Below are 15,296 nucleotides of genomic sequence, written 5' to 3' on the forward strand. Positions count from 1 at the left end.
CAAACCCGGGGTCCTTCTGGGTCACTTACAACGACTGGGTGGGCAGGGGCCTCTTTGGACGGCAGCTTTTCCATGGTACCCCTTGAGGTGAAATCCAGGCTGGAGCTGACAGCATTTGTGTCAGTGGAACCTAGAAGTATCGGATGATCCGTACTGGTCAGATTGATGGTCTTATGGCTTTTAAATGGCAGGGAAGGTTGATCTCTGTCCCAGTCTGCATGCAGACAATGCAATGGCAAAAAATAGGATGTGTGACCACGTTTTCCGTGCTTGTGTGTGTGCAGTGGTCGTTCTGTGTGTATGTGAAACCAAACATTTGACACAATATTGTCTATTTACATGAAGGACACTATAAAGCAGGGGACAAGGTTGCTGTTATGGTGTTATTATAGAGAGCAGATGGGTGTGACAGAGAAACCTTCCCCAGCCATGCAGCCTAATAAAGCTTTCATAAACCCACACAGTGTTTCTAACAGGCTCACCACCACTGGGCTCCACTCAACTATTTTAACAAGAACCGTGCGTTAGTTCAAGTGAGCTACTCATGGTGGTTTATTATTTCTGGAAGGTGACTCTGACGTAGTTGGAATAAGTAAGCCCGTTATACTAACACTGTGAAAACAGCACACTCAAGAGGACCGTGGCCCTGAGCTGGGTTAGTTCTCCACAAGGAAAACACCACAGAGGGCAATGCTGATGAGACAGAAAAGGCAGAAAACGAGAAGAAACAACCACTAGAAATAAAAGGAGAAATAAAGGAAAGAAAGATACACACAGGGGGAAAAAAGTAGGCATAAAAACCACTTAAGTCAACCCAATAACAGTCTCCACTTGTCAGATGGGAAAACAAAGTTACAGGTCCTTCACCACTTAGCTGTCATGGGATCATTCATGGATGATTTCACAATAGTTTACGGACCAATTTAAAGTGTCAAAACTGTTTAGCAACACACGCAGTATAAGCAGCACTGTCAGTCCAGGAATGCAACACTTAAAGTGGTTCAATTGAATCTCACGCAAACAAAGACACACACACACACACACACACACACACACACACACACACACACACACACACACACACCAGGACACACAGAGTTCACATGACTCACTGTTCTTGCCGTGATGGCGTATATCCATGACCAGGTTTCCCTCCTGCAGAGCCTCCTCCATGCGGGACTTCCAGTCTGTGTAGCTCATTTCTGCCACCTGGTGCCCGTTCACCGACAGCACCTCGTCTCCGACCTGAAGCTGGCACATCTCTGCAGGACTGCCTGCACGAGAGAGAGCAACATTTCATTAGCAGAAAGAAGAAGAAAGGAAAATACCCACTTCCACTAGTGCAGGGACATTTCTTATCCTTCACAAGGATGAATATTTCTGCAGTGGTTGTTTTAGCAATTTCACTGAAATCATCCTGATCATATCGGATAGACATGTTATTACATTTTTCATTCACACCATTATAATACTCCACATATAGCATTCACAGTTAAATTATTCAACACTGTATCAACAACAAAAACCTTCCCAGGCCAAGAAACAAACAACAACAAAGCCACTGTTACATTTTTTTTTTGACAATGAGACTTTACTTTGAGGTTTCTTTTTAATAAAATAAAAATGCGTACTATCTAAATAAAAAAATAAAATAATTGTATGTACTTATTAATAATGCATTTTGTGTGACAGATACTATGCTGATACTAACTCTCACACCAAAACTGAATATATATTGGTAAAATTGTATTAGGTTAAATCAATCTTTTTGTTTCAGTTTACATCTCATTGCTCTGCATGGCTAATGCATGCATAAAGTGGTTAATAAAAGTATTGCACATTTATGTTATGTTGCCCTACACTGGTTTGCATGGCTGCATGTGGTGAACTGATGAGGTCATTGCACTGTTGCATTCATTCTTTGCCTTTTCTGCTGCTTGCATGAATTGTGCATTGCCTTGTACGCACTCTTGCTATCATCTTAGCGTTTTATGTTATTTGACTTGGCCTGTCACTTCATTGATTTTTAAACGTTTTGCCAAAGGAAAGCAGCTGACAAATCAGCAGCTCGCTAACACCAGCACATTTATAGGACTGGTGATTAATGTGTGTTGCCCCTTCTAACTATAGAAAAAAAATTAAATGAAAAATAACACAATGGGTGATTTGACGAGGCTGGCAAGATGCAAACCATGACTACAGCGGACTAAATTAAGTACACTGTTGGTTGAAACTGGTGTGACAAAGCTGCTGTTAATGTATTGATAGGAGGGGTTGTTCAATGTTACTATGAGATACTTTAAAGGTGGAAGAGAGGCTCAGGCCCAGCAGATCTGACCCAGATAGATGCTGCCCTACATAGGTCTGGCATAACCACCGCAATGGACTCAAAAACCTGCTGACAACTATCCAGCAGTACCTGGCTGTAAAATATAACAGAGCCATGGCAACTGATTTCCAATATTACACTGCACTGTATCTGTGAATACATCAGTCACATTTAGTGCGAATGAGATACAACCAAATCCTATTTCATCTGTTTTATTCTTTCTAATGCTGGGAATGTTGGGAGTTGCCAGTTTGGCCGACCAGCCCACATGATCCTGGAAGGTGAATAAAGCTCTACCCATAAAATTTAAATCCATTTGTTTGAAGGTATTTCTCTCAGAGGTCCCTGTTGTTACCTGGCTGGATGGATTTGACGCGAGCTCCCGTCGAGTCCCAGGCTGCCTGGAAGCCAAAGTCCGTGCTGCTGTTGGGCTTTTGGTTCAGGCTGATCCGCATCTCACAGTAGTTCTCCTAGAAACCGAACACCAACACAGGTGAGTAGAGATGAACAATGATTCACATGCACACACTAAAAACAGCTTTAGGTGCAGAAATGTGGTCCTGACTTTCCATCACTCTGGAGATCAGCATGCCAGGTTGTGTGTGTGTGTGTGTGTGTGTGTGTGTGTACGCTTGCCTGCTTTGGCAAGAAAGCCTTGTATTAATCATTTATAGCTGTTGATTAAATGCCAACCTGTTACTATTCTTTCATTTCTTCAGTGCAGCACTCCATTATTTTTAAGCGATCTTTGCATAAGAAAAGAGGTTGAAGCGATTTTAATTTAATGACGCATTTGGGTTCACTAATTATTTACAGCAAAGCTAAAAATACATTCAGTGACTGATCACGCTGTCAGTATTATATAAAATCAGTGTAACAAACACACCCTTGAGTACACTAGCTCGTCTGTTTTACCAGCAGAAGGTAACTTGAGTACCTGGCTGGTTTCTTTGGCTGGAGCGGGACTCACTGGGGCTTCACTCTTGACCTGAGGAGGGACAGGTGAGACACTTTGAGTGGAGGTGATGCTCTTCGTTGTGGTCTTGTCTACTTCTTCCTCCTCCTCCTCGTCTTCACTGCTGTGGGCCGAGCTGGACTGAGACTGAATCTCGTCCTCAGAGGTCATGAACTGGTGATAGCGGCTTGGCACGGATGACTTCTTAGAAACAGCAGCGTCGCCGTTGACGCGCTTCTGGGCATCGTCCACCTGTCCGGGGGAGAATGACAGATTGTCAAAGAAGGCAGACTTTAGATCTTAAGCATAAGATAATGTAAAATGAACTTTAAATCTCAAGGGCATCTGAAAATGGGGGCTAAATCAAGTGTAAAATGTGTTCTCAACTCTTTAATTTAGTATCAAACTGTTGTTGTGTCTTCACCTGGGAGTCAATAACCGATCTGATAACACTTTAACAGTAATGAATGTGAGGGAGGATGAAAATAGCAGCTCTGGTTGTTGAGTTAGAATTATAAAAACAGTAGCTTCATCCATTATTCACACAGTAATCAGATAAGACTTGGGTAACACTAATGCACTCAAAGCAACACTATTTTACCTAACCAACAAGTTAATATTTCTTACTGCCAAACAAACACATTCTCCTCCTGCCCTCTAGATGTCCTTTAGCCTCTTGTGCTGCAATGGTAATTTGTATGTAGTTGTAGAATTATGAAGTACTCACTGTATGGGCTCGGGGAAGTGAGCTGAGGCGGGATGACTGGGTCCCGAAGGGCCTTGGCGTGACAACTGAGGTTAGACGTGCGCTATCCGATCTCTGGTAGCTCCTGGGGAGGGAGGCGGAAACCCGAGACACCACGGGAGGCTTGGGTTCCATTGAGCTGGGCTGTGGTTGTTGTTTGTACAGAGAACCAGAGGAGGGGGCCCCCACCTCAGTCTGTCTGCCCAACAATGGGCGCCTTGGCTCGGGCACCTTCTGTAGGGAGCTAGAAGAGGAGACGGTGGTGGTGGTCCTCTCTGTCTTGACTGGTTCGGTGCGTTCTGGGACCAGGCTCCTCCGTAAAGGAGGCGGTGCAGCCACCGGAGACCGGGAGCGGCGGGAAAAGTCTTGGCTGGCGGGAGTGATGGTGGTCGTGGCGTCGCTGCCTGCAGGACTGTCCACAATGTCAACTTCCTGTGAAGTGGGAGGGGAAGTGGCCCTGCCAGTTGCTGGGGAGGCAGCAGGGGGTTCGTCCTCTTTCAGAGGCTCAGGAGGTTCAGAGGAATAGTACGGAGTGTCAATAGTGTAGCTCCTGGCAGGAAGGGTTCGGGTACGAGGGGAAACGACAGGTTTATCAAATACGTCCTCGTCGTCCAGGTAAGACAGAGATCCGAGGCGGCTGCCGATGCTGTTCCTTCCTTTAGTTTCTCTGTGGACCGAACAGAGGAGGAGAAAAGGGGTTGGGGTATAGAGGTTAATGTGAAACAAAGTGGGACAGTGATAGGTGAAATCAAAGACGAGGATGGAAAAGGATGCAATTTAGCAAGATGAAGGGGACAAGTGACAGGAAGGAAACCGAAAAGAGAACAGGTTGAAAAAAGGAGGCAGAGAGAGGTGGGGCAACAAAAGGGAGGCAGGTTGTAAACCATGATTAGATTACACTTTCACACTGACTGAAGGCACAATAACAGCAAGTCTCTTCATTCACTCCTGCACAAATAATCCTGTATTCTCTGTGTTTAATACCGCAAAACATCAGATACAAACCTTTTCTTTTATTACCTTAGCAAATGATCCCCTTCCGAGAGAAAAGGTGTAAAAAAGAAACAAATTCAGTATGTGTTGCAGAAGTAGAAGAAAATAATAACAGCTATTCTATTGCATTAAAGCTACCAATACTGTAATGCATTATCCTTACAGTGTCTAAAGTAGATGCGTAGGTGTGTTTTCTCTCACCTCTCCTCTTGCATCTCCTTGAAGGTCTTGGACCTTCTGTTGCTGCCGAACGTGACCTGTTCTATCTTCTCCCTTTCCTCTTTCTTCTTCACTATATCAGAGTTGACACTCCTGCGCCGGTTCTTCCATTTGCTCAGGTCCTGCAGCAAAAGTAAGCCCAGATCAACTCATGCACCATCTTTGTAACAATTCAGCTTGGATCTAGATAAAACAGGCTGGTTGTGCTGAAAGGCTGACTGTACTGTACAGTGCAGCTGAAGAGAGTGAAGTTGAGAAAAGACAAAAAAAGGAAAGGGCTACATTTGAAGGTGTTCTATTTGTGTGCTTTAGGCTCCTCCCGGCTCACTTCCCTTGTGTATTGGGGACTGTGTGACCTAAATGCTGTTTTAAGACGGCATTATTTTGTCATGACACCAATCAGACAGCTGACAGACATCCCACTGTTACAGCAAGTCATGTACATATTGAAAACTTTTTATTACTTTTAATTTATCCAGCTAAGAATGAGCACTTGTAACGGATCACCACTGTCTAAAACTAGAACAGTTCCCTTTAAAGAACTATTTCCAGCAAATAACCTTCCCCCTCCAATCAACTTTACATGGATTAATCTTGTTATTTTCAGTCTAGGGTCTCTGGCTTACATCATCTGTCTATATCATAACAACATTTCACATTATTTGTATTTACAGGATGTGGTGTTTCATGCCACAATCACTGATTTAGAAATGAGGACAGTCCATAGCCAGAGGGCAGTGCTGCACCAATCAGTGTCTGCCTCCATCCCTGTCTTCTATCTAAAAAGCTCTTCTTTCACCCCGTGGCCACAGACTGCACCACAACACCTGCTCTCCTGATTGCTGCGCAGATCCTTTAGATCACATGCTCACCTTTCACATCTGCGTAGGGAACAAGCCTTTTTCTCTCCAGAGTCAGTTTGTCTTACTTTGAATGTCAAGAATGATGAGAAGTAGGGATACACGATATTGGAATATTGCCAAAACTGATATGCTGATCATTTCTTCTCAATTTGATGATAATTATGCATGTATTATTTTTCAACCTAACTGCAGACAACATTAAGTCCCTCCTGTAGAGGAATTAGTATTATTATACTAACTCTTATTATGATGGCCCACTAGCAGATGCAGACATATTATGCTTTTCAAAATGTAAACATTCAACCAGGCAAAATAAGAAAACTATTTCAACGTAGGTTACATGTAAAAAATGCCTCTTTTTTATGCAACATTTGCAAGTAACAAAAGTTCATCCTTCTTTAACAGGCTTTGATAGTGCTCTCCCTTAGATTATCCTTTTTTTCAGGGAGAGGCCTTGGGTGGCACCCCTGAAATCTGATTGTCCAGCCCATTACCTTAAACTATGATTGTCTATCTGCCTAGTCCGAGGTGGGACCTTAGGGTAAATTATTAGAATGCTGCAATTAAGGACTTAAATATTACATTTAAAACAGCCACTGCTGTTATGTTGGTTAGCTTCTTTCTTCTGGTGCTCGTTTCGCTTCACAATTCCACATAATGATTGGGTTGACAGCTTACATTTGTTGAAGAAATGATATATGACTCCTCCTTGGATGACCAACACGCCACATCATGCAAATAACAACTAAAAACCTTGAAACTACAGACATAGTAGTTGTATAATTAAAGCATAATTTTATCGCACATCATGTCAGCCGAAAGGTTCATTCTGGGCCCCTGCTGATATTTTGTTTTAAAGTCTTAATCTGCAGATACATGTCATTGGTATGCATCCATAGCATCGTTAGTGGGAAGCAAGCAGATATCCTCAAGTGTTAAGAGTTCAGTAAACATATAAGTAACTCACATCCTGCCACTTATCATCACTCTCCTTTACTTGGTCGCGATACTTCTGCAGCTCATCGTAGCGAACCTGCCGGATGATGTCGGGGTCGACCTGGATATCACTTGTTGATTTACTCCTGTGAGAAGAAAAGAGTAAAACTTAAACATCAGCAACTGAAGTGAGAAGTGAAGGGGATGTTTAGTTTGCATATCCAAGAAGCTTTTAGAGGCCCAGCTAAGAAAAAAAAAGTTTAATACAAATACAAAATATACATGCACCATCTCTTACCAATGTGTAAATTAAGCTTAAGGAAAAAAAAAACTGTCAAAATAATTTCCACCTAGTACTTCTAAATCCATATGTGTGGATGCTGAAAATAAATTGAATTAAACCTTTAACCTGTAACCAAGTGTTAGTTTGCAAACAGAGCAAGCGGGTCAACCACAGAAATCTGTGGCGTGATGTAGGCTCAGTGGATTAGTAACATGAATCGCACCCCCTTCCTGTCATGCAAAATAGCAGAGTCACTCACAGCCTTCAGAAAAAATGCACTTTGTTTTCACTTACCTGTTCAAATTTACACGTGTCTCATATTGCTATCAGGGTGCTTAGACCAGCGCCTGATCATAACTCTCACTGAGCAAACTACAGTTTGGGTAGATGCCCCAGCGTATTGCTATGATATGCATCTTTTCACTTTGTTGCTTTGTCAATAGAGCTTTGTGGAGCAATGTACCCCTCCCCACCCTAAACTTGGCCCTGTGCCATACAATACACTGTGTTATGTGTCAGCATTTAGCAGCTAGTGAGTGAGAACAGCAGCACAAAAGCAGGGGGCAGCGAGGTGCGACTGTAAGAGGCCAGAGCAAATGCAAACGTGCCACATTCCTGGGAGCCCGTATCAACTCACCCGTCGATACTCTCCTGCGTTTGGAGCTGTCTAGGAAACCGGAGAGAACCACACACAACAAAGTCACATTTCCACAGAAGAGTCTGAAAGTGTTCTGGACAAGAGCTTGAGGCCAATTAGTGACTCTGAGACCAGCTCATCCCCAACTGATGAATGTAATCCCAGCTAAAACATGCTGGTTTTCACTGAAGAGACTAAAGTGTGTACAGTATATAGTAGGTTTACAGCACAGTATCACCTTTCCTTTCCCTTACATTTGTAGGAGGGGGGTGTATAGACATGTATGTTTCCCTAAACAATGCAGCCTTTCTGAAGACTCCAACATGATTTCACTGGAAACATGGCTTTACATATGGGAGTGAAGTAAATCCAGATGGCCTTGACTCAGGTTAAATGGTTACTTTGTGCCTGCTTGTTCACGTGCAAACACCACAGTACAGATTTGTGTTCAGGTTACTATGGAGTCCATGAGTCGCATCTTCTTTCAGAGCCGTGCGGAATTTCTAAAGGCTTTCATGTCGGCTCAACAGACGGGAGTACATTTAATTGCCCGGCTTGGTGCCGTCAGTGTGTTCAGCACGTTATGTTTGGATATTACTCAGGCTTGAACCTTTTCACACTCTCATGCTGCTGGACCTTGAGCTTTACATGTCGGTGTGAAGTTCCCTCTGCAGAGGAAATCAACACTGAACTCTGGTTGAATACGTGTGTTACAGCAGGAGTGAGGTGAGGTCAACAAATGGCCAATTCAGTACACCAATCCATCACAACATCACAAAGTCTCTTATTTTCTTTATTCAGATTTTTTTTCCATTCACAGGCAAACCAAAGAAAAAAGCAGAACTTGGGTCTGTTTAACAGTGCTCATAATGTACCAAACAATTCGGTTTATGATGTTGGAGGTGTTGTTTTGTTCAAAAATCACACTTCAAAAACTAGGGCTGCAACTAAAGATTATTTTCAATATTGTTTATTCTGCTGATTATTATTTTGTTTAATCGTTCGGTTTATAAACTGACAGAAAATTGTGAAAAATGTCCATCCCAGCTTTTCAAAGGCCAATGTAATATCTTTAAAAGGCTTGTTTTGTCCATCCAAAAGCCAAAGATATTCAATTTAATATGATATAAATCAGAGAACAGCAGGGAATCTCCATATCTGAGAGGCTGAAATCAGCATTTTTTTGTAATTTTTGCAAGAAAAATGACTAACGATTAGTTGATTATCAAAACAATTGGTGTTTCTTTTTCCCGTTGCTCGACTTAACTGTTGACTTATCATTGCAGCTCTATGAAAACACAGTAGCACTAGATTTAATGTAAAGTCTTGCCGTCCACTCAGCATATACATACCATGTGTTGCGAAGGTCAAATTAACCATATTGCAAACATGCAGAGATCCATAATTAATGGCCCTATGGTGACAAAGTCATAGGGACATTCATTACAGTTTACACAATTTTGGGGCACAAACAAACATCTAAAAACAGGAAAACTCTCCTTCACGGGGTTTGTGTGACTGACCAGTGAATCCAGAAGGCACCTAATAGTTTTCATAAAGAACAGCTCATTAACAAGTTGGATCAACACGCAGTCAAGACCACTTCACCATCAGACAGAAAGTATTTCACGACAGAAAATGGCACTAATGAGTTTTCAGTCTACAAAGCATGAGGAGCTTACAGGCACTGTTACAGAATTCTGTTTAACACTTCAGAGCAGCCAGCCTCTCCACCAAGAGCCTCTTCTTGTGTCTCAGCTGACTGGCTTCCCTGATCGCCTGCCACTTCTGCAGGTCACCTTCGCTACAGGAAGAGGGCACTGAGGGCGTCATCTGATTGGCTGATTGGCCTCTCTGCGAGCTCTGATCAGAACAAACTCCAAGTTTCCGGATGAGCATGTCATCTGTTGTAGGGTGTGTTTCCTTCGCAACCTGATTCTGTTTGTTTGCTGATGTCTCCTGGGTTAGAGGACATGGGGGGCACAGGAGTCTGGCCTTGAGCTCAGGTGGCAGAGCCCACGGTTCTGGGATGGGCATAGGGGCATAGTTGTCAGGGGCTCCTGAGAGAGGCCTCTGAGCCTGCTGGGTTTTCTCCTTACGATAAACCACATCGTCCTGCTCGATATCGGGGAATTCGTTGTCATCGGTGGTGACGCAGGTGTGTCGCTGGGTGACGATGTTGAGTTGTGGCTCAGACGTGTACAGGCGACGCTTGGCGGACAACTGAGTCTTCATCATAGCCAAGTCTGTGTTGGACTGGAAGCCCAGGGTCCGCCTGGCAAACATGTCATCATTGTCCAAGTCTGGGATAATGCTCTCATAATCAATAGGATCTGGGGGCTCCCGGGGGTCTTGGCGCCCAAGGAGAGGCCACCTCTCACCTTTGACCAGTTTGGGACCCGAGGTGGGGTCCACTGGGGGAAACACCAGAGGTGGCGTCTCTAACAGAGGGGTCAGTAACTTGGGGAGCTGTGGGAGAGTGTGTGCTTGAATGTGAGGACTGCAGAGTGGGCAAAAGGAGAGAAAAGGACAGAGAGGTGATGAGTGCATGCATGTGAACTGGATCAAAGAGCAAGAAAAGGAGGAAGAGAAACATCAAGCAGCCATAGTGGTGATATTTGACTCAAACAGATGTTGATCAAATCAGGATTTTATAATCACTCTGAAATAAAACTGCGGTTCTAGTTTCCACTATAATAGACAGTAATAAAAGTAATATAATGCTGAGATGCAGTTGATTTTTTTCTAAGGTCAGTGCAAGCAAACTGCTCTTATAAGCGTGTTAGGGAAACCTCCAGTAGCTTGACAGTGTATTTTATCATTAGTATATTAGAAAGCAGCTCATCAGAAATTCTGCCCCAACATAAAACCAATTATATTTCTCCAGTAAAATCTAGATGTTCTAAAACATTCCTTCATTGTCACAATCATGCAGCTGTATCGACCTTTTCCCCACAACAACGGTGGTGTGAGCCGAGGCCTCGTGTGTGTGGGAGTGAGAGGGAGAGGGGCCGGAGGGAGAGGGAGCAGAGGAGAGCCAAGGACTGATGTCACAGTCCGAGTCTTCTGACGAAGAGCCCGACTTCTTATAGCTACAGCCGAGGAACAGAAGCAGAGAGAGGAGGGAAAAGACAGGAAGCAATGGCAGGGAAAGAGAAGGAGAAGTAAGTGGGAGGAATCGGAAAATCACAGCCCACTCAATTCTGAATCTTAGGACCTTAGTTAAATTGACATGCAATTATTATTTGACGATTGCAATGTACCTTGTGAAAAAACTTTGTGCAAGAATAAAATATAATTTATCATAAAAAATTGCACATTATGCTGGATTCTAATGCCCTCACACACCTGAAGCCTTGCATCTTCTTGTACCAAGGTCTCCTTTGAGAGCCCAGTTTGATCTTCTGTATGTGAATGTCTTCTTCAGGCGTCCAGAACTTGGGTAAGAACTTGTCATAAGACTCTTTGGCAACAGGCTGAGGCTTGATGCCCATCTTGCGGGAGTAGAGATCGTCTTGGACAGGGTCAGCATAGCCCACCTCATCGTCCTCGTCCTCAGAGTCATCGTATAAGTCCCTGAACAGGCTGTCAGCGGACATTGGGCGGCGGTGGTCCACCCTCACGGAGCCATGCTGCTGGGTGTGCGTTTCCCCTCTGTTGATGCCACTGCTGCTCAAGAGAGACAGCCAATCACACGTGTCAAAAGATATATTTTCAGCAGCACCACAGCACGCCAGTCACGCAAAGAGGAGCACATTCCTCGAGCACATCCACCTCAAATGAGATGACGCAAGGATTAGCAAACAAATGCAAGCTCAAAACCAAACGGTAAAGGAGGCAAAAATTGATTTGAGGAGTCGTGTTGCCAACTCAAATCACTGCTCCAAACTCATAAGTTCAGAAGGCGCAAATCAGAACGTGCTGCAGCTCAAATCTCAAACAAACAGAAACCAACAAAAAGAACTTCAGAGCACTGTTAGAGGCAGCATACTACAACCAAGGATGTTGCGCATGGTTACAATTAACCATGCAAACTGAGGATAAGAGAAGCGTCTAGTTTGCTCTCATCAGGCAGGCACATCAAAGCCACACTGTCGCTTCATGTTCTCTGACCTGAGGCAGGTCACATTCTGTGGAGGGGCAACAGTGGGAGTCATAGTGACCTTAGGCCAGGGGCCCCCGCCACCCCCAGACGCCCGTCCCGTGGCCATAGGACTGATTGGCATGGCGAAGTTGGTGGGAGGAGCTGGGGAGGGGCTGTGGAAGCGTCTGCTGGCCAGGTCGTCCAGAACAAGGTCGGGGTCCGGTCGATCTGCGTCTGAGTCGCTGCCACTTTCGTACTCGTAGGCCCACTGCAGATGAGCTGCAGGTAAGGCGCTCTGGGCTCCTCCACTGCTGTCGCAGCAGTCGGCGGGAAGCCTCGTTTCGCTGCGGTCGTCATTTCACAGCAAATGAAACACAACACCAGTACACAACACCATCGACAACACAACGCAACACAAACACCAATATGATGGGAGAGGAGACAGTCAGGTATTTGGGTACAAACACAATACTTCCACATCACTTTGTGTTATGTTGCTTTAAAGAAAAAAAAAAAAGGAGTCAAATTAATCAGCTGAGGTGAGAAACGGCAACAGATCAGTGTTTTGTCTGTGACAGTACCTGGTGAGTTGGCCTTCATCCTCTGTGTATGAGGTGTTGGCCCAGCTGCGCCGGCTGTCCTCATTGCGTTCAGCCCGTTTCTTCCTTAGGGGAGCGGGCACGTAGCCCGAGGGTTTGTCTTTAGTGGGTAGGAACTGGTTAAACTGGGCGGTGGTCTTGGGAGCAATGACTCCTGTCCGGCGGTAACTGAGACCATCCTTGTTCTCGGCCATCCTGAAGACCGAGTCTGCCTCAGTGTCACTGCAACAACCTGGAGCACAGACAGAAGAGGAGAGGAAGGCAAAGAAGTGTAAAACAAAATTAAACAAAGTGGGATAAGAAATGAAAGAAAAGAGAAGGACAAGGGTTATGAAGAAGCAAAAAGGACAAACGAAGTGTAGAGAAAAGAGCGAGGGGAGTGTGTTGTGTGTTCTGGCGTGGATTCGGAGGAGTAACAGAGGGGTGCAGGGTGGGGAACGGAGGCCTCCTCATTTACAAGCCGGTGTGGACGGCTGTGGAATGTCTCACTGCCCTCTCCTACAACCACTTTGCGATCACTCACCAGCACTTCACCCTCTCAAAACATACTACACATCAGTCATGAAACAAGATCACAGTTTGGCTTCGGCATCGATATGTAATATCTCCTTCTTTGGGGTAACTTTCACTGTAAACATTCACTTTCAAAGCACGCCACTAGATGGCAATAGGTATTTGTTTTCACAAATGGGAGGCAACTTTCTGGCTTGGGTGCAGCATATATTCCCCGCGCACAAATATTTAAAGTTCTAGACAGATGAACTTGATTGTAAATATTCATGCAGACATGTAATTTTGAAGTTTGAACACTTTGATGATAATTTACAGCTCGGGTGTGAGAAGGGGGTTATAGGAAAAACTATCACAAAAATAAAAGAGAAACATGCTCTGACTTCTCAAATGCCATAAAGTCAGCTTTTGATGGGTAAAAAGGAACAGAAAAGCATACAGGTTTTGTTAGAATACTGCATCTGTGTGTGTAGATGCAAATTGCAGGACATCTCCTACCCTCACTGCTGCCTTTAAGAGTGGTGTCAGATGAGATGCTCTGGGGTCGGGAGCCCAAAGAGTCCAAGCTGTCCAGGGAGTCGTCTCTCCTGTGTCTGCCTCCTCCTCCGCCTCCTCCTCCTCCTCCTTCTCTCAGTTGGAAGAGCTCCTCTCGCTCTGAGTACCAGCTATCTCCAAAACCGCTGTCTCTGACGTTGCTGCCTTTCTGACTGGACGATTCCTGCAGAGCCTTTCATACACACACACACACGAACACACACAGTCAGATAATAGGGTGCCAATTACAATATTTAGCTCCGCTGTGTGTGTGGTGCACAAGAGATCTCCCAGGTAGAGTGTGAAGTCTGTATACTGCCTGGCCTCTCATTCTTTTTACTGTAAACATACACTCCTATGCTGTCTATAAGGGGATATGCATGCTGTAATTCAAATAGAATAACCTCATTGTTTTTTCTACAATGCCATCTCTGTCAAAACAAACAGCGCCATCCTCACTGTAACCTTGATGACTGTTTACTGCATGAAGAAAATGTTATTGCGTGTAAACACATAAGCAAGCCCTGGAGCCACTTTAACCAGCGTGGCTACAAACAAGCAAAAACTTGTTCGCCACTTTAAAAAGAAAACGATTTTCAGACCTGTAATTCCACTCAATCCTACCAGACAATACAAGTCCACAAACTAAACCCAGCCTAACCCCACGCCAGTGAACTTGGATTATCATAGTACAAGATGCATGGTAACCAACTGTTATTACTGAAAATCCCAGTAGTCGGTTGAATTATAGAGGACTTGCGCACCACCACCTATAAATCTAAGTGAGAGCAAAGTGCCAAATTCAACACGAGAGTGAGCAGGGCTGTGAACAGGCTTCTTCGAGGAGAGAAGAAGCTATTTTCACCTGCAAATTATGTCTGTGTCGTGCTGTAAACAAGATTAAAATAGCCGAGTCAAGGGTTCAGATCATTTATGACTTAACGTAGCTTTGGTTTAAGTGGCCAGCAATCCGAGGCCCCCCTCGGTCACTCTTGCACACGTAGTCGGCATACCAGGGAGGATACAGAAATGTGCTGGGCAGCGGCCGTAAAAGAGGATTTCATTCATGCTATTTCTGGTTTCAAGAAAGCTTTTGTTGCATGACGACACAGATAAGACAGCTCAGGGTTCACAATGCGATATTTATCCATGTTACCTTGTATAGTGCTGTGCCCAATAAGCCCTCAAATGCCTTAAAGTTCAGGTAAGGTCCATCATAAGCACGGTCGCACTGAGCTCTTCTCCCCAGCCAGTAAATGGTGATCAGAACCTGGAGAGAGGAAAACAAAGGTGGAAATGAGTTATTATTACCAGACAGAACACATCATATTATAGCTATACCTTTCCCCTATAGCTGATGGATGCTTTGTGCAGTGCTAAAGCAGGTGATTGTTGTGATAGTAGCTACACTGACACAAGGTGATATCACACGGTGCCCTGCTCTTGTGTCCAGGCTCATCCAGAATACTCTGTGTGTGTCTGTTTGTGCGTGTATTATCACGCTGGGCAGGTAAATGTGCTGCACTAAAGCAAACAATCATCGCCACATCAACGATGCTGGTCCCCTATCACACGACACGGTTCAAACTGGCATGTCAGCGCTTTGGTT

General features: G+C 44.4%; 2 protein-coding genes across 10 annotated transcripts in view; both read right to left on the minus strand.

The window, feature by feature from the left end:
- LOC131978744 (LIM domain only protein 7-like) overlaps positions 1–15,296 on the minus strand; it is a 55,569-nt gene that overhangs the window by 13,490 nt on the left and 26,783 nt on the right. For 4 of the 9 annotated variants that reach the window (XM_059342479.1, XM_059342478.1, XM_059342486.1 and 1 more), the window contains exons 7-17: positions 14,844–14,957; positions 13,652–13,880; positions 12,626–12,875; positions 7,961–7,990; positions 7,072–7,186; positions 5,224–5,363; positions 4,012–4,696; positions 3,216–3,536; positions 2,685–2,799; positions 1,113–1,274; positions 30–214 (exon numbers count right to left, since the gene is read on the minus strand). In XM_059342479.1, coding sequence (XP_059198462.1) covers positions 30–214; positions 1,113–1,274; positions 2,685–2,799; positions 3,216–3,536; positions 4,012–4,696; positions 5,224–5,363; positions 7,072–7,186; positions 7,961–7,990; positions 12,626–12,875; positions 13,652–13,880; positions 14,844–14,957 — 2,346 coding nt within the window. The remainder of the gene's footprint in view (positions 1–29; positions 215–1,112; positions 1,275–2,684; positions 2,800–3,215; positions 3,537–4,011; positions 4,697–5,223; positions 5,364–7,071; positions 7,187–7,960; positions 7,991–12,625; positions 12,876–13,651; positions 13,881–14,843; positions 14,958–15,296) is intronic. The other 5 variants (XM_059342488.1, XM_059342482.1, XM_059342484.1 and 2 more) reach the window with 4 other exon arrangements.
- LOC131978745 (LIM domain only protein 7-like) lies at positions 8,738–12,550 on the minus strand. The gene is made up of 3 exons (XM_059342489.1): positions 11,309–12,550; positions 10,906–11,052; positions 8,738–10,460 (listed from the first exon to the last, which is right to left on the minus strand). The coding sequence occupies exons 1-3, from the start codon at positions 11,557–11,559 to the stop codon at positions 9,665–9,667; spliced, it is 1,194 nt and encodes a 397-aa protein (XP_059198472.1). The 5' UTR covers positions 11,560–12,550; the 3' UTR covers positions 8,738–9,664.

Source organism: Centropristis striata, chromosome 10 (assembly GCF_030273125.1).
Source record: "Centropristis striata isolate RG_2023a ecotype Rhode Island chromosome 10, C.striata_1.0, whole genome shotgun sequence".
Taxonomy (NCBI): Eukaryota; Metazoa; Chordata; class Actinopteri; order Perciformes; family Serranidae; genus Centropristis; species Centropristis striata.

Bases quoted from the DNA above. Each gene is read 5' to 3' on its own strand.
- LOC131978745 (XM_059342489.1), bottom strand. From the start codon at position 11,559: ATGTCCGCTGACAGCCTGTTCAGGGACTTATACGATGACTCTGAGGAC. The intron at 11,053-11,308 runs GTGTGTGAGGGC...CCTCGGCTGTAG, and splicing joins AAGAAGATGCAAGGCTTCAG to CTATAAGAAGTCGGGCTCTT. The intron at 10,461-10,905 runs GTCGATACAGCT...CCCACTCTGCAG, and splicing joins ACCGTTGTTGTGGGGAAAAG to TCCTCACATTCAAGCACACA.